This window comes from Ananas comosus, linkage group 21 (assembly GCF_001540865.1).
Source record: "Ananas comosus cultivar F153 linkage group 21, ASM154086v1, whole genome shotgun sequence".
Classification (NCBI taxonomy): Eukaryota; Viridiplantae; Streptophyta; class Magnoliopsida; order Poales; family Bromeliaceae; genus Ananas; species Ananas comosus.
In genome coordinates this window covers 8525747-8544586 of record NC_033641.1, presented here as the reverse complement: position 1 = coordinate 8544586, position 18840 = coordinate 8525747, and the positions used below count along the sequence as shown (strand labels likewise).

The 18840-nt window shown below is 34.6% G+C and overlaps 2 protein-coding genes and 1 long non-coding RNA gene across 5 annotated transcripts; 1 reads left to right on the top strand and 2 right to left on the bottom strand.

Annotated features, from left to right (window-relative positions):
• Positions 3498–5001, bottom strand: LOC109726314. The gene is made up of 3 exons (XR_002220486.1): positions 4697–5001; positions 4544–4612; positions 3498–4004 (listed from the first exon to the last, which is right to left on the bottom strand). It is a non-coding gene; the product is annotated as an uncharacterized LOC109726314 (long non-coding RNA).
• LOC109726313 (putative RNA-binding protein Luc7-like 1) lies at positions 5495–11775 on the top strand. Of its 3 annotated transcripts, XM_020255852.1 has the most exons (14): positions 5497–5729; positions 6855–6907; positions 7422–7590; positions 7686–7749; positions 8702–8781; positions 8964–9120; positions 9334–9395; positions 9510–9572; positions 10097–10155; positions 10502–10583; positions 10742–10791; positions 10909–11160; positions 11339–11397; positions 11469–11775. In XM_020255852.1, the coding sequence occupies exons 1-13, from the start codon at positions 5583–5585 to the stop codon at positions 11355–11357; spliced, it is 1257 nt and encodes a 418-aa protein (XP_020111441.1). In that variant the 5' UTR covers positions 5497–5582; the 3' UTR covers positions 11358–11397; positions 11469–11775. The 3 variants fall into 3 exon arrangements, 2 of the variants coding, with proteins under 2 accessions (XP_020111441.1, XP_020111440.1); XM_020255851.1 differs by having other exon boundaries at positions 11339–11775; XR_002220485.1 differs by lacking the exons at positions 10909–11160; positions 11339–11397; positions 11469–11775 and adding an exon at positions 10292–10337 and having other exon boundaries at positions 5495–5729; positions 10742–10790.
• LOC109726312 (cytochrome b561 and DOMON domain-containing protein At3g07570-like) lies at positions 12745–16015 on the bottom strand. Its single transcript, XM_020255850.1, has 3 exons — positions 15833–16015; positions 14263–14552; positions 12745–13376 (listed from the first exon to the last, which is right to left on the bottom strand). The coding sequence occupies exons 1-3, from the start codon at positions 15852–15854 to the stop codon at positions 13143–13145; spliced, it is 546 nt and encodes a 181-aa protein (XP_020111439.1). The 5' UTR covers positions 15855–16015; the 3' UTR covers positions 12745–13142.

The following is an 18840-nucleotide window of genomic DNA, read 5'->3' as shown; positions in this document are numbered from 1 at the left end:
ATGAATTCGGCAACGAGTTTGATCACTAGTTTGTTTCGGGTACTACTAATCCGATTATTGCAAGAGAGTGAAAAACAAATAAACAAGTAAATAAATAAATAAATATAAAAGCTAAAATGTAGATAATATTTTTACTTATATATATATATATATATATATATATATATATATTGCGTTTTTGTATTATACCTTTCAAATTTTTTAAATTTAAAGAAATAATTTCCTTTTAAATTTGAAATTGGCATTCAACCAACACATTTAGGGCCGTTGGTTTCGAAGTCGAGAATCGACATGAATACGAATGCAAATAGCTGGAATGAATCAAGAATAAATCATCATGTCGTGTTTGTTCAGTAGATAAAAAAATGAATTCAAATTAATATTATAAAATTATATTATCTTAAATAATATTATTTAAATTCAAATAAAATTAAATATTTATTACATCAAAATTTTTAAAATATGTCACAATTTTAAATCTATTTTTAAAAAAAAATTAAACTTTGAAGTTGAGTGGATAATTTAAAATATGAAACTAAATTTTGATTTATTCAAATTCAAATTTAAAATTACAATTTAAATTTTAATTTGAATACATAAATTTAATTTAAGTTTGAAATAAAATTTGAATAACATTTTATATAAATTAAAATTTAATTTAAATTCAAATTCATAAGTTAGATTCGAAATACTTGATTAAATTTTTAATTTTTAATTTAAGTTTAAATTAAAATTTAAAATTATATATTTAATTTTAAAATTTTAACTCATATTTTAATTAAAAAAGTTGAAAAAATAAATTTCGTCCGAATAAATATCCATTCCGTCCGGATTCAACTTTCAATTCGGCCTCCTAAGCCGGATTGAAAAAAGAGGTGATTGGGGGATTCCCATTCCACTCGAAAATCGGAATCGGAATGGAACTCCCGCGTACCAAATATCCACAAACGGATTTATCCATTTCGATTCCGATTCCATGGTAAAAAAAAAGCGAACAAACACACCCTTATTATTTTATTATACTGTGTATACGATGGGAATATATAAGAATTTTTATACCTATCCAATTGTACAATATAATATACGTACAAGACGACAATAAAATAATAATTATGTACGGATAAGTAATATAATTTTAAATCTTAGAAAGGCAAAATATGAATTTTAAAAATATAGACACTTTGCCCCCAAAACTTTAAATTATTGCAGTTTATGCCTCAAGTTTATAAATTATTTCAACCAAATTTGCAATGTGATTTAATTCTTTTATAAACAAACTTCTAGTATTTTTAAATGTTCGCCATGGGTCCTTCTAAATTTATTTCAATATAAACTATTTTTTTCAAGTAAAGTTACTAATTAAATAATCATTTTATTGACATATTTGACACATAACTTTTATTTTATAAAACTTTAAAACACAAAAAAAATACTATTCCTTCTCTTTTAGTTATAATAATAATTAAGTATTAAAATAGGTGTATGAGATAAATTTATCTTCGATTTTTGTTACCTTTTGCATATTTTAGCATATGAGAAATATATTATACTAGTGTTGATACCCGCGCGTTGCAGCGGGTAGATACTATTGAAGTAAAAATTTATAAATAATAAAATATCAACTATTAGTAGGCCAACAATAAGTATCAAGAATTATAAACTTCTGGTATATTGAGGTCGAAACATTTGTGACCAAATAAAGACTACAATATAGACAATCATATATTAATCAACCCAATAGGAAAAATCTTTTTGCATAATATATAAGATATATAATTAGCAAATCTTACTCTTGAGTACACAAACATATAATAATATATGCAATCATTCACAATAGACTATATATCTACCTACAGTGAAATTTTCTTGCCAATGTGTGAGTGGATATTGAGGTAATCAAACCAGAGATTCCCCTGTACTTCCACTTTTTCAACCTTCGTAAATAAGGCTTTTCGTTTGGGTGTTCGCTTTCAGCGTGCAACCTCAATTTAGAAATGACTTTTTGAGATTTATGCGTTAAACAATAAAGCAGTTCCGCCTAATTAAGTTTGGAACCCAAATTCAATTTCTTAGACCTCCAAATTTGCACTTTTAGATTATTTTTAGAAAGTTTGTATTTTTTTTTATTTTGAGTTTGGTTATTTGGTCAATTGTGGTTATGAGAGAGAGAGAGAGTGTGTGTGTGTGTGTGTGTGTGTGTGGCGTTCGACTAATGCAAACTCTTTTCCAAGAATTGGTTGCTGCTGCTGCTGTTGTTGCTGATGATGATAGTGTAGCTGCTGACGCTGATGGTGCTGCTGTTGCTAATGATGATGGTGGTGCTGTTAATTTCAGTAAATCTTCAAATCAATTTAGGAATTTATGGGTGTCAACAAAAAATAATGATTGGGGGTCAATTACAAAATGCCCAGTAATTGAGGGCAACAACATCAGCAAAAAAGTAGTGGCATAAGTAGCATCAGCATTCGCAGCATCACCATTAGCAGCAGCATCAACAACAGCATCAGCAGCAACATAGGGAAAAGAAACAACAGTAGTTATAGCACAATGATTAGTAGCAGAAAAATGCCAAGAAGAAGAAAAGAAAATAGAGAGAGAGCAAGAGCAAGAAACGGCAAAGCATGAGATTTAGACTACTTAATGTTGTTAGATATTGATAACTTTAGTTGGTTAACTTAAAGATTATTATATAAGAAGTTATGATAGTCCGTAAAAAGGCCTTTAAAAACCACAAACAAACTACAATCCCAATTAAATAGAATCATTGATATTTACAATCCCATTAAAGAGAATCATTGATATTCATTGATATGTCCTAGTACACCTATTGATCAACCACTATAATTATAATAAATTCAAACTTATAAAATATTGAAGTATAGAAGAAGGTCTTGACTAACAAATATAACAAATAAGTTAAGTCCCCTTAATCAAATTTGTTATCTTGGAATAATCTCTCGTGCTACTTCTTCTTACACTCGACTACTGTACTTTTCTGTTTCTAAGGTGTTTAACATGTGTATAGTGTTTCTATTTTGCTTTTTTTTTAATTTTTTCAGCGTGAAATTTTTTTTTTGAACTTTTTTTCTAAATCTTCTTTTTCTTTTTTCCTTTTCCACTTCACTGTTTCTTTTCTTTTTTCCTTCTCCACTTCCATCGCATCATTGTAATCCGAATGTAGCAATGTAAGTTCTATCCAGATTGAATGCAAATTATGGTGAACTCATAGAAATTTGCACTCTTTTTTTTGCATACTTTTTTTATTCAGCATGAAAACATCTAAGTTAGCAATGAAAAACAAAGAGAAGACAATATTAAGAAGATGCAAACAACAATCAACTCTTATATCGAAAGAAAGGTGAAGACATAGATCACACAAAACTTAGCCAGTTCCCGACGCAAACAGAAGGAAAATCCCAAAAATAGGGAAAAGATGGGGAAACAAAGAAGGACGAAACAAAACAAGAGAAAAACAAGGAAGAAATAAGGAAAATTTTAGGTTTGTAGTTAGAAGTGTGGTGAGTTCTGGACCACCTACTGTAGGAGAATGCCTAAGAGAAGGCACCATCACATGTTCATCGGGATTTGTCACCGATTCCTCATCCATTGGAACAATGTTGGGTCGATGAATTATTTCAAAACATTTATCAATATTTTTTCTTCATTTCTTCCAAGTCGGCAACAAATTGGTCCCTTTTTGCGACCAAAGAATTATAGAACCTTCTGAGAAGGTCGTAATCCAACTTAAGCATCTCGTATTCATCGCAAAACTCTTCATGTTCCAACAAATCTGATTGTCTAAACCTCTTAAATATTTCTTTCTTCCTAATTGGTGTCCTTAACTTCTAAGTCTAGCTCATTGCGAAGCCTCCCGATAACAATCATTGCAGCATCCTCTTTGTTATGATTGGCTTTAAAGAAGGTGAGCCCCAACATGCAATAACTTCCATGATTTGGTTACATCCTCTTGTGCAATGGTGGTGCCTGTTATTGTTGACATTTGGCTGCAATCAAATGGAAGGTGAGAGAAAGTATGATGCATCACTCAGAAAAAAAGGGTGAGTGAAAGAAAATTTCAAGGGTTGGGATAAGAATTTGGAATCGAACAATATCAATCTACCATAAGAAATAGTATTTTTTGCTAACGTTTTTTACCCTTGCAAGGCAAAATCTAACAACAACACTCTTTCATGTTGAACTGTATTTTAGTTTTCTCTTTACCTTAATTTTTGCAATATAGTTCTGAATAACACATGTAAACCTCGAATGGCTCTAAAATTTGTCTTTGATGCAGTCAGACCAGTATTAACACTTGAAAAGAATAAGCTCTTCCCTGTTTCTATTTTTTTTATAATTTAATAAAGATAACAACGTCATGAATTTGTACAAGAGAATTGATAAATTTGTTTCTTTTCCTTGTTTCAGGATAAGGCAAAATGTGGAAAATGATGTACTTAGTGAAAAACACCGTAACCTTAAGCATATTAGTGAAGTTTAATTACCAATCATTCTAGAAATAAGAAATAGTTACAGGAGGTCTTACAGGTTAAGCATAGAGGTAACAAAGGAGCAGAAAATAGAATGACTGCCACACGAAAAAGCCATCGGTTTCCTAAGGCAAAGACAAAAGCATTGTTATGTAAGAAAAAAAATTTCAATATATTAGGTAAGATGAAGCTAAGCAAGAGGAATATACCCATTCCTTACTGTCGTTGTACGTACAGTGTTTAATTTTGGATTGCATAGATGGATTATATAGGCAAATGCATAGCAGTGAGGAGGAGGGATGTAACAGCTTAAGTGGGATAGACAAATGGGCATGGAAGGTAGAGGAATTGATCAAAAACGGATCGAGCATCTATATATGTAACAGATTAGGGTAGAAGAATGATGCGGCGGAGAAGGGAGAGGCCATATGAAACGGAGAGAGGAGAGGGAACGACGCTGGAAGAGAGGAGAGAAAACGCTCCAACGGAGAGGAGATAGGAAACGTCAAAACGCTCCCTTTCGTGTGAAAAAACGAAGAAGAGAAAGGGACGATTCAATTCTTTGGTTCAGAGAAGAGTCAAATGGGTTCGGTTCAATTCATTTGATTTATGAGGGGGAGATGGGCAGTTTGGTTCAGTTTGGTTCATTGGCGTGGTTTGGTTCACAAAAAATAGAGAGGCTAGGAATGGGCAGTTTGATTTATTGATTCAAAGAAGGGTTAGGTAAGGGGGGAACGAATGGTTCGGTTTGGTTCGGTTTGAGAGAAAAGGGTGGTTCAATTTAAAAGAGGGGCAGGTGAGGGTGAAGGACAATTTGTCAAGTGGTAAAAATTATTGGAAATTCATATAGTTTAATAGATAAGGCCAAAACTACTTCATAGCTAATAAGTTTACATATTATATACATAAGAGTCTAATTACCAAAATCAAAAAGTTCAGGAATCTTTTTACATAAATGATAAAATTCAGGGGTTCTTTGCACATTTTAGCCCTATAAATATACGGGAGCTTCGTGTGGCGTCGTCTTCGAGCGAGCGCTCTCTGCGGGGAAACCCCAAACCCTAACCCTAGACCTTGCCCTAACCCTAGCGAGCCATGGACGCCATTAGGAAGCAGCTCGACGCCCTCATGGGGGCCAACCGGAACGGCGACGTCGCGGAGGTGAATCGGAAGTACTATGACCGCGACGTGTGCCGCCTCTTCTTGGCCGGGCTCTGCCCCCACGACCTCTTCCAGCTCACGGTGCGGATGGAACCCTCAAAACCCTAGATCTCTCCATACATGTATTCTCATTCTTTGGGTTTCTTTGCCCGTTTTGGGCTTGTTCGACTCTGCTTCTGCTTCTGCTTTTAGAAGCAGCAGTTTTGCAGTAGAGTGTTTGGTACAGGAAAGGCGAAAAGCAAAAAGTAAGGTTTTGAGCCTCAAAGGCAGAAGCTCGAATTTGGTGCTTCTGATTCTACTGGATTGTTGTATATTGCTTCTCCAATTGATCAGAAATAATTCTCGATCTGAAGGTTTCTTTTGCCCATTTACAGCCTGTTTGGCCCTGTTGAGTGTTTTGGTAAAGCAAAGTATCTGAAGCTTCTGCTGTAGCAGAAAGCAAAAATTAGATTTTTGAGCCTCAAAAGAAACAGCTTTAGTTTGGTGCTTTTGATTCTGTGTTAGAAAGAAGCTTCTCTTAAAGCCCTATATGCTGCATCAAACAGCATTGCACCCTATTTCAAGGCCAAACAGGCCCTTAGTCTTTGTTTGCAAGACCCAATTTGCTATTATCTATTAATACGGCTTTCAATCTGCCTAAATGTCTTCATTGTGTCGGCAAAAATATAAATCTGATGCTCGTTTGACTTAGTTAATTGATCATTTTCTACTTATTTATTGTATTTCTACTTCAATAGCACTGATGTGGTTGAGGTATAGGTTATACAACTTGCCTGCTACTTATGCTTCTCTCAATTGGCAAATTTTAGCCTTGGATTACTACAGTTACTTTGCTATAAACATATTTTAGATTTAGATACATGTCAGCTTCCCATCAATTAGAATGCATTCTTAATCTTCAGGCTACTCTATTAATTTTATATCTATTTGTGAATCAAAATTGTGATGCTGCCTATAAGTATGTCTTTCCATATGCTTAAATATTTTATTGTGGATTGGAAGAATACCAATATGACACTCACTTTTGTGGCTTGTTATCTTATTTGATAGCTGTTCATTTCTGTATCCTTTTTTTCCCCGAAAATTTCTACTTTCGTAATGGTTGTGAGTTAGTTACTTTTTACTGCTTATGTTTCTCTTGTTGGAGGCTTTCAATTACTACTCTTGGTTGTGTGTAAACTGACTTCTATATTTTTGATATCCCAGAAAATGGATATGGGTCCTTGTCCAAAGGTGCACTCTTTGCAGCTGAGGAAAGAGTATCCTTCTAATAAAGTGATCAATTAGTCACCTTGTATGCTTTTTCATTTTTGCCATGCATATTATGCTATCATTTTAAAGTTCCTTGAGACAAAATTGCTGGATTGTATTGTGCAGCAGGAATGGTAGATGATATAGGGACGTGCAGTTTTCTGTTAATTGCACAATCATTATTATGCTTCTTTTCGTCAGTTTGTTCCTTTTCTTAATTATATTTAAACCAGCTGATCTTATGTAGTACGGATCAAATTTATTTTCTTTGGTTTAAATTTTACTTAGCTTAGATATAGATTGACAAATGAGGGATTTTTTCTCTTCTCATGTAAACTCTTTTTTTTTTCCCTTGCACCTTTCTGCCTCGTTAAGTATCAGGATATGGCTAGTCAGGGCCTAAGCTGGTTTTGATTTAATATGTTGATTAGCCAAAGAAAGAAATTTTGTTTCTTAATGTTTTAGGTAGAGAAAGATGTTTTTTGTAGAATACACAATTTGTTCTTCCTAAATACTTCATAGATATGAAGAAGCAAAAGCCAAAGGTATTCATAACTTTGATAGGGAATTGGAAGATATGATAGAAAGGTTGATTGGGGAATGCGAAAGGAAAATTCAGAGAGCCCTTAAACGTTTGGAGGAGGAAGATGCTAAAGCTGCTATAGCAATATCTGTTTCTGAGGTTACTCAGGTATTTGTTGTGTTATCCCATTATTACACTACCTCTTTTTCTGGGTTAACTAAATATGCCTTTAGTTTGTGATAAAATCTTCACATGAAATACAGACACCTGAAATCATGGAGCTCTCAAAGCAAATCAAGGAGAAACACAAAGAAGCTGATACTTTTGGTAACTTCCAGCCGAGTCTTATGGATTGTCTACTTGTATCAGTGATTTTTACAGTAGTCTTCCTTGATATGTTATGGTCATACTTTTCTTGCTTGCATTAGATTATTTTGCTTCTTTTATTAGCATATCAACTGTGGACATATATGTTGATTAGCTATTCTATTGATGCTACGTATGGAATTTTGCTAATGATGCAGTATATTCAAATTGCCATTTTTCTTGCCATTGCAAGGTCTACAGAGGACCCAATGCCTGGTTTAATTTTGCTAGCTGAAAATAATGCTATCACGAAATCCCTTTGGGAGAAATGAAAACAGCTAAGTAAATTAGCCAAACTAGCTAGAGCAGAACTCAAATGCTGAAATATATTATTGTGTTCAATCTCCACACTAAATTGTCAATTTCACTGTATAGGGTGCATAAGTGAACTATGGGGGGCTGATAGTTTAGGAGTGCTTGACATTGTCATCTGCTTCAGATAATAATAATATTCTCAGCATCAATCTAGTATGTTTGATGAGATGTGCTTCATGGCTGTTAAACGCTTTTTCTCATTCTTTCATCTTCGAAGCATCATTTGGTCTCTGTTTTATTTCTTATTCTGGTGCATCTATAATAGTTAAAATTGATGATTGATGTATCTTTGGCGGCTGCTCTTTTTTTTCTCTTTTTTATCTACTCGTGTGTGCATGCTTCATTAAGTTATGAGCTTATTCCTTTTATATTTGACCCTCTCATAGTTTCACATAGTTTATACCGTCATTTTGGTCAAATATCTGAGCAGCTGTTGTGATGCCATTAGCATTTGGTAATTCTGATTTGCAGCTTGAGACTTTGTTTTCTCTAAAATAACCTGACATTCGATCATTCTAATTCATCTCCATTTTTCGGTATTCTTGCTGTCTAAACTTTCGAAATATGGTGCTTTGCTAATGAAATATTACTTTCTCAGATCTGGAAGGAAAAACTGACGGTAAGATTCGGGCCCTGGAAGAGGTTGAAGAGCTTAGAAATAAAAGAGCTGACAAGCAGGTAATATTTTGCAACCCAAACATGTCATGAATTTCTCTGATTCCATGGATTGCGAACTCTGAGCGTGAGGACGATTTTTGTTTGACTTTTTGGGTTCTTTTGGTCTATATGGCTGAGATTCCTACTGTATAGTTATAGCATTTTGATTGATTTTTTTTTCTTCTTTTCTTTTTTTTTTGTAGGCTATGCTTCTCCTTGAAGCTTTTAACAAAGACAGAGCTACAATAGTAAATCCACTTCAAAATCCTCCTCAGCTAGCCTCTTTACCTGCTCTTCCTCCTCCAGATCCACGCACACAAGAAATGATAAATGAGAAGCTTAAGAAGGCAGAAGAACTTGGTATTTGCTCAACATACTGTTTCTAAGTGATGAATCTGTTTTTACTTTAATATAGTCAATAGTTCTAATCGTGCATTATTAGATTTGCACTTCTTGTTAACATTTGGTTGGCATGATGGTGCGTTTTTTATTTTTTATTTTTGCTGTTGGTTAACATCTTATATTGAATTTGATTTCCTGTCTTTTTTTCTTGATTCTCTTGCTTTTGGCCAGGTGAAAGGGGAATGATAGATGAGGCTCAAAAGGCTTTGGAAGAAGCAGAAGCTTTAAAGAAGGTTGATGTCTTTCTAGACCAGCTAAACTATGCAGATTATATTTAAACTAGCTAAAGATAGTTGGTAATATGCTCTGCTAGTGATAACGTATCTTGATTTTTTTCACGCATTCAGTTGGGTGCACGCCAGGAGCCTGTTTCAGATGGTACAAAGTTTACAGCTGCAGATGTGCGAATTGTGAGTTCAATGTGTTTTGTAGTTTCCTTTATTTTTTAGACTGGTTCCATTTTTTATGTTGTTGTTGCTTATTTTATATTTGTTCTGCCATTTTATGTTATTGCCCATGCCTATAGTTCATTGTACATGGCATTGGTGTAGAGCTAAGAAGAATACATTATCATGAATACTAGTGATTTATGTAAGAGTAGACTGCTAGCTGCCCCATTGATACAGTTCAAAGAAACCAGAAACTTGCATTTATGGAAGGAATGCAAGAATGAAGGTGAATGGTGATTTGTACAAAGCAGATAGATCTTGTTTAATTTCTGTCTAATCTTATATTCACTGATACTCGATAAGGATCATAGAAGATATTATTATTTGATGATTTACGCCAAATGGACTAAGGGAGGGGGAAAAAAATATATCAGTTGCATAGTTGTTTTCAGAAGTATGTAATTGTATTTACTGCAGTTATGTTATATAAGTTCCATATTTTTTGCTCCCTAATAATCGGGATTGGTTTTTGGATCCTTTTGCAGACTGATCAAAAGTTGCGTTTATGCGACATATGTGGGGCATTCTTGAGTGTCTATGACAGGTAAAATCATCGTGCCTTCCCTCTTTTCTTAATTGCCTTAGTTTCCTGCAATTTTTGAGGGCGAGAAAATAGTAGTATTTGGGATTTTGAGTACTTCACCTGTTGACGGCCGCATTATACTCCTTTTCACCAGCAGGCTTTTGGGCCCAGTTTTACGAGGATTACTTTTGCAGCTAAAGAATGTGCGTGTCTTTTTATTTTTTTAATTAATTACTTTGCTCCTGGATTAATTACAATGTTGATGCTATGGTGTCTTATGCTTTACCTGACCGTGTAGAAACTTAAAAAAGATGTGATATCCTTTTTATGGTTGATTGAGGTTACTTGATTGTCCTGTGTTAAACAGTGATCGTCGCTTGGCTGATCATTTTGGAGGAAAACTTCATATGGGCTATATGCTAATACGTGAGAAGTTAAAAGAGCTTCAGGTTTGTTATGGTTATGCTTTTCTTCTTCTTCTTTTTTTTCCCTCTTTGTCTTATGTAGTGTAAGTGTCTTGGCATCTTATATTGGATGACAAATCAAGAACAAAATGTTTTATGTATGTGAATTTTTATGTTCTTTTTTTTTCTGTTGACTTTGCCAGGAAGAGAGAGATAAGCGGCGGAAAAGGGACCGAGATGAATATGACAGAAGGTTGTTTTCATTTGATCTATCTCGTACTTTGTTGATGCATGTGATACTACGACAGTGCAAATTTCTTTTTTGAGTACCCATAAACTTTGAAATATATCTATTTTACTTCATTCTTAGGTCCAAAGAACGAAGAAGTTTGGACCATGACAGGGCAGGAAGCAGAGACCGAGATAGAGACGGCCGAGGTGGCAGTCACGAGAGGAGCAGGGATTATGATCGTCGGAGCAGAGATTACGACCGCTATTACGATAGAGACCGTGGATATGATCGGGAACGGGATCGAGCTCACAGTTATGAATCTAGGAGTCGACGAAGGTCACGTTCTCGTTCTCGTTCACAGGAACGATCCAGAGATTACAGTCGGCACAGGTACTACTGCTCTTTTTAATTAAATTATGCCTGTACCTGTATCTTTGTTTGTTTTCTTGGCAACGACATTCTCCTGCATTTGTGGCTAAAAGTAAAGCCGCTTTCGGAAGTTTTGTTCTGTTTTCGGTCAGTTTCAATTTAATGATAGTTCCAAACATCTTAATATCATTCTCTGCAGGCGACATGATCGATACTGAGGATCAAGCTGAAGAGTATGCAAAGTCGATTCTCCATGTCGTAGGTTTCGTTCTCAAAACATGTCTTTTCGATTGTAGGCCTTCTCTTTTTGATTTTTGCTCCTTTTTCAGGGGACTGTTTTATTGCAGGAAAACCTCTAGATCTTTTTCCTGTTTGTGAAAGTAGAGTCAGAGATACAAGTATAGAACTTGGAAATGAGAGTGGATGCAAACTATTAGGTATGATTGCGTTACTGTAACATACTTGCTTTTTAACATGGTTCCAGTTCATCGTGTTTCGCTTCTCGGTAGTAGTAGGTTAGTTTGCGGTATGTCATCTATTTCTCTAGGCCTGTGGGATTCATGAATGTTTCATTTAATATAATAGTGTTTAGATGAAAATGATTCATTTTTAATCAGAAAAGTTTGTTGTGTAAAATATTGTTTCGCGGCGGTTTAAAAGCTTGTTAGCCTATAACTAGACCTGATAATTTCTATTCATATTCTTGGGTACTAGCGGGTCCGCAAATTTGCGGGTAGGGATATTAGTTTTTTTATCCAAAAAATTTTGGGTAAAACGGATGGGTATCTGTTGAGTGGTGTGTACTTTAGACAATCCGTGGGTATCCATTTGTACCTGCATATATATTTTTTAAATTAAAAAAAATATGTAATTTTTATAATATTGACTCTATAATGATAAAAATTTTATTAATTTTGTATTATAAAAATTTACGATTTAGGATGATAAAATATTTTTATATTATATTATTATGTAATGTAAATGTATTTTTAAGATTTTATATTGCTTATTATATATTATGATATTTCAAGTAAAGAGTTGCCTTGTGTTTTTAAAAATTTTATATATGTGTTTTGCATAGAGATGTCAATGGGTATGGATATCCGAAATTTTATCCAAATCCGAACCCGAATAAAACGAATATATTCGATGGATATGGATTCGGATATGGCTATAAAAAATAGAAATCCGACGGATATGGATTCGGATATGGATTTTGATTGTATCCAACCCGAATTCGAACCCGAACCCGACCCGAATCAGAATTTATTTTGTATTATCTATAATATATATATATATAAAAATTTGATGTTATATTTGAATTTGTATTTTAAAAATTTAGATTTAATATAATATATTTTGAAATATTGAAAAAAGAAATAAGTGTTCGGGTTCAAATTTTCGGGTTCGGATTCGGGTTTGGTCGGGTTCAGGTTTGGATATGGATTCTTAAAATCTGTCGGGTTCGAGTTCGGGTTCGGGTTCGGGTTTGGAGTCGGGTTCGGGTTTGGATTTTTAAAAATTCGTCCCGAATCCGACCCGTTGACATCTCTAGTTTTGCATTTAGAAAATATAGGAGTAAAAAAGAAAGATAAAAAGTTGCCGGTAATCCGCAGATTCAATTGCCCACCTGCTTGTGGGTGGGTATGGATGAAGATGTAAATTATGTAAACATTTATGAGTAAATTTTATTCATATCCATCAGACTCGCGGGTATAGTGATCCGTCTGTGATTACTCAACCCACGTGTTTGCCAGGTCTACCTATACTGATATGATATCAGATCAAACACGTCAACACGGGTTTTTAAAGCTTTTCAGTTTTATGGGTTGAGCCGAATCGGCCTAGTGGCTCGGTCGCTGTTCGCGGTTCGACTTTGATCTGCTGTGATTGATTTAGCACTCAAAACAATCACATAAACAGTAGAAAGAATGGACAATCAAACTACATTTTCTACAACAAACCGTAACAACGGAGTCTCCGCTGGCCGATCATGGTACATCTTACTTGTCGCTCGTACGCTTCCTAACCTCCAAGAATACGGAAGTGACGGCCGAAACTGCTAGGAAGATGCGGTGCGCGATGCTCCACGAGCTGATCTCGCGTGCGATCGCCAGCCCGAAGAATATGTTCCCGATCGCCAGCGCGATCACCGCCCTCCCGACCCAGTGGTGGCACCAGTTCCAGTACTTCCTCGCCTTCGATGCTCTGTCGGGGCGAGCGAGGAGCGTCATCACCTGCAAATGCAAGAAATGCGCATCGTTCCGACTCTCCGAACTTTAGTTCGGTTACACTTCGCTATCCAAACTTTCAAAAAGAAGTAAAAGGAACCTCACTTCGTAATAATTGATGCTTATATATATATATAGATCAAATGACGACTCCATGCATCTTAACAATCAAAATAGAGAGGTTAAACATGAAATTTGGCTAAGTATAATCGGGCCAAGGTTTAGGGAGATCTAGTTTACTTTTTCCAATTAAAAAGATATAACTAGAACCTTCGTTGGTCTCTATTCTCATATTTTGTTTGATGAAAATGTACAGAATTTATCTGAACTATTGACCTTTTTTAAATGTTTTAATTTTACTATTCAATCTTTCAATTTGTTCAATTTTAGCCGGTCAACGACATTTTGATTTCAAAATTTGAATACGTCGTTTATCTTTATAGGGTTAATTAGTGTACTTCATACAATTCTCGCAACTATAAATTTATTAAAACAAATAATTAACTTGAATTTTGAAGTCAAAGTAACCTTAGCTGGCATAAATAAATTAAAAAATTAGATAGTAAAACTAAAATTTTTAAAAGATTGAATAAAATAATTTATAGATCAAGTTGCGTAGGTTCTTATCATTTGGTCTTTAACTTAGATTTTAACTTGTAAGTTAGGTTTTTACCTAACATATCCTTCAAAACTTCCGAAAGATCTAATATATTTTTAGCGTACCAAAATGTCATTATTGATTTCTAAAAATTCCTTCCAATAGACCCCTAACCCTATGATTTTACTAATAAACTTTAGGTTCTAGAGGAGTATTTTGGTAATAAAAGGATAAATAAAATTACGAATAGTAATGAGGGGTATCTAAGCAAAAGCCCCAAAATGCTATACATACCTGAAGGGAACCAAGGGCTAAGATGGCAATCCCCAGAGCCTTGTGTGCGTCCACATTATTCACCCCGGAACCGTCGAGACCGAACCCGATTACGATCCCGGCTAGACCCAACAGGAACCCGATCCCTTGGATCAAGAAGTGGCTGTAGAACCAGTGCGGATCGTATTGCCTGAAGTACCGGGCCGCCATTACTCCAACTGGCATCAGCACGTTCCATCCCAGAAGTACGAGCAGCCCGTGCCACCGCGCTGATGAGAACCCGGAGCCCCCGCGGGGGACCGAGACCAACCCTGGAACCCATAAAAGCCGAAAAAAGGTTTCTTAAAATCCATCCAATTTCCGTAGAAATGCGTACTATTCAAGAATTAAAGTGCTGTGGCATGGAGTCGTGCTGGAAACTGGCCGGCACGGTGCGTGCCGACACGTAATGATATGAAATATTTATTTTTTTTAGCAACAAAATATGTCAATTATTTACTATATACTTTTATCAAATCTTTTGAACTTTGTTAAGAAAATTACTTACTAATTTCAATAATAGAAGATTTTAAGTTGTTCCATCGACACGGGGACCGTATCGTGTCGATATTTTACTGGCACAATACAACACGGTGGATACAGTTCATACCAATGGGCATTTTAATTTTTGGTACTATCTGTGTAAAACTGTTGGAATAAGTAGTTACAAAAAATTTTACAGAAAACACTTTTTCAATATAAGTTTATAGTAACTTCATGTGGAAGTAAGAAGCAGTAGCTTGAAATTAATTTTCTGCTCCCTTCAAAGTTGCTAGATTTTCTTATATTTTGCTGTGTTAGTTGGATCCCACTTTTCTTTAATTTTAGGTCTAATGTAAATAAATTAATAAAAAAATAAATGTGTGTATGCTTTGATGCTCTATTCAAACAATCCAGGACAGATCTTTATTAATCTTTTTTATATATATATAGAGTTGAGCTGGAATGCTATCGATAGCAAATGGGCTCCGTTGCCACCCATTTGTTTTCGATAATGGAGCTTTCAAATCGACGATCGGCACCGTTGAATATGATCTATATCACTTAAAGTATTTAGAAATTAAATTTCAAATCTTTTCGACATCATTTACCTAATGATTAAAGGATTTCAAAATTAGTAATTTTAATGATTGATATGAAGGGTTTTCTCGTTTAACGGTGTAAAGCTATCCAAATCAATTGAATTTTGGTTAGAAAATTTTTTAAACTATTTAGAACAAGATTTATACTCTTGATCATGATTACAAAATTTCTATCATCACTTTTTAGAGGATATTCATTTTCAGCAATTCATTTTTACGCCCACTTGATGGACAAGAAAACAATATCGAAAAAGTATGAAATTTGATTTCTAGATACTTCAAGTGGTATAGATCATTTTCAACGGTGCCGATCGTCGATTTGGAGGCTCCATCATCGAAAACAAATGGGTGGCAATGAGCCCGTTTGCTACCGATAGTATTCCGACTCAACTATACATATATATATATATATATATATATATATTCATTTTAATATCGATCAGTACAACATGTGCTCACAATATATATACCGTTAGTATAGTCGACGGTCATCGACACCGCATCCCGGTGCTCCGACAGGTAATATCCGGACGCGGCGGACGGCAGGCCGTTCCTCGGCCCGACCGAGTAGATCAGGTAGGGCTGCGGCCGGCGCGCGCGAATCTGGAACGCCAGGTACAGCCGCGAATCCCCGGACACGATTACCGAGGCGTTCTCGGCNACAACATGTGCTCACAATATATATACCGTTAGTATAGTCGACGGTCATCGACACCGCATCCCGGTGCTCCGACAGGTAATATCCGGACGCGGCGGCGGACCCGACCATCCCCCCGTCGGCCGAGAACCCCACCGCGACGTACGAGCCCGTGTTCGGGGCCGACACCACGTAGCTCCATCGGCCCGGCCCCGTTTTCGCAAACTTTAAAACATATATATATATACATACACCGGCCAAGTTGAAAAAGATCAGATTTTATTGTAACGAATAGTAATAATTATTTAAAAAAAAAAAATTTAAAAAAAACTTTGGCGTTTTTAATCTAACTAGTACTATTACTTTAAAACCATCCGACTTTTTGCCACAGCAGCAGAAGTTCTGAACTTTTACTCGCCAAATGTGTCGTTTTAGATGCTTCTGCTTAATTCTCAGTATAGTACAGTACAGAGAAGTTGTTGTAGAAGTTGAAAAGAGTACATAATAGTGAAATGCGCGCGTACCCAGATTATGATGTCCTCCTCTCTCCATGCCGGGAAGCAGCGGAGGGAGGAGGTGTCGAAGGGGATCAGATGGGCCACTGCTTTGAGATTCGCGCGGCAGGAATCGGACGGTTGCTGCTGCGAATGAGCTTGGGAGGAGAAACTACTGAGCAAGGAAACAAGGAAGAAGAAGCAAATAATAATAATAATGAGTGATCCCTCCATTCTCTCTCTCTCTCTCTCTCTCTAAAATGATGTGGAGTGAGACGTGGGTTTAAATGTATGAGTGCATGGTAAAATTTATGAATAGTCCCTATACTCTCCCTATATTGCAACTTTGTTCTTTTATCTAATTTACTCAAATATTGCACTACACATAAGAAGTTTTTTTTTTTAATATTTTGAAAAGCCCCCATATTTTTATTATGTCATATCAATTATCATCGGGCAATTCAATAAGAAAAGTTTCATGGGTTAGGGTGTTTTGGCTTTTTCTATACTTAATAAAAATCATAAGTATTTTATTTAAAAAAATAGATAAGTTCATTTTGAATGTAAAAATATATGAATTTTTTCAAAATATTACAAACCGCCAAAATGAGAGGCTCTCGTATAGTCAAAAAGTTTATTTATTTATTTATTTTTTTCTGAAATGACCATTTTATCGCGACTTTGTTAGTCAAATCCAAAATAAATTAGGGAAGATGTTTTACAAAACAAATCAATTTTTTTTTAACATTATTATGTGAAACATTAAGGGCTAAATTGTTTTAGTGTAAAGTACAGTGACGGACGAACTCGCAATATAGCAATAGTATAGGGACTATGAATACAATTTTACCCCCATGTATTATTATTATATGTTTATCGGATACGTATTTATATGGAGGAGGTTCACATGGTAGGTATGAGAGCTACATTTACATATAATCTAATATACCTAAAATATATATATATATATATAAATATAAGCCTTAGGAGAAGTAGATCAACACCCATAACCCTATATCAGAAATTTTATTTGAATCAGAATTCGAATTCGACGGATTTAATAGATGCTAAACAGGTATTGTTTCGGTTATTTATATAAAAACCGAGAATTCGATAAACTTATGTTTGGGTATGATTTTTATCTGTACCCTATTCGAAACCAAATCTGAACCCGAATTCCTACCCAAAACGATTTCATTTAGAAATTTGAATTTGTACTTCAAAATTTTAGATTTGACTATAACATAACTTAAAATTTGGTAAAGGGAAATGATTGCATTGAGGTTTGCGTTTTCTGATTTGGTTTCAGATTTGGTTCTTTTTTGTGAGGTTCGATTTTGTTTATGAATTTTTAAAATCCGACGGGTTCGGATTCGGATTTTGATTCTAGTAGTTAGATTCAGGTTGAGGTTTTAAAAATTCGCTCCGAATCCGACCCGTTGCCCTACTAATGTGTCCTTAGTTACCTTTAATAGCTCTGCTTTAATTTTAGGGGCAATTGCTTATATACCTCTGAAAAGTTTCCGACTTTCCAATTTATCCTTCTTAGAAGACTAATATTGAAAATACCCTCTTTACGTTCCAACCTATTTTATATATTTCTAGAGTTAAAATCTGTTAATTAACTTTGTTAACTCTGTAAAATTACTATTTTGCCCTTTCAAATATACCCTTCCACCATCACTGACTTTCTTATTTGCCCTTAAAGTCAGGAGCACAAAAAGTATTTTGACCTTTGGCCTTTTCCAATATACCCCTCTACCGTCACCAACATTTCTTATTTGCCCTTAAGTTAAGGGTAAAATTGACATTTTAATTTTTTTTAATTGTGGTAGATGTTTAACTCACGTTTAACCCAAGTTAACTTAACAGGAGATAACTGCGGGGGTATTTTGCAATAACGATGAAACATATGAAAGGTATTTTAGAAAGAAAAAAAAAAGTAGGGGTAAATTAAATATTGATGGGTATATAGGCAATTATTCCTTAATTTGATATGGTAAAAATGTACAAAACTTATGTGAACTATATACTATTTTGAGTTAGATATTTAATTCTTCAAAATTTTGATTTTTACTATTTAGCTTTTCAATTTGTTTGATTTTAGTCGGTCAGCAATATTTTAAGCTCAAAATTTAAACTAATTACTTACTTTAATTAATTTATAATTACAAGAATTACACAAAGTATACTAACAAAATCTGTAAAGATAAATAACACATTCAAATTTTGAAGTTAAAATATCGTTGACTAACTCAAATTAGGATTATACTGATAAGCCTAGAGAAGTGATGATATTAACAAAAAAAATATTAATTAGGATTATATTGAATTCAGTGAATTTGGT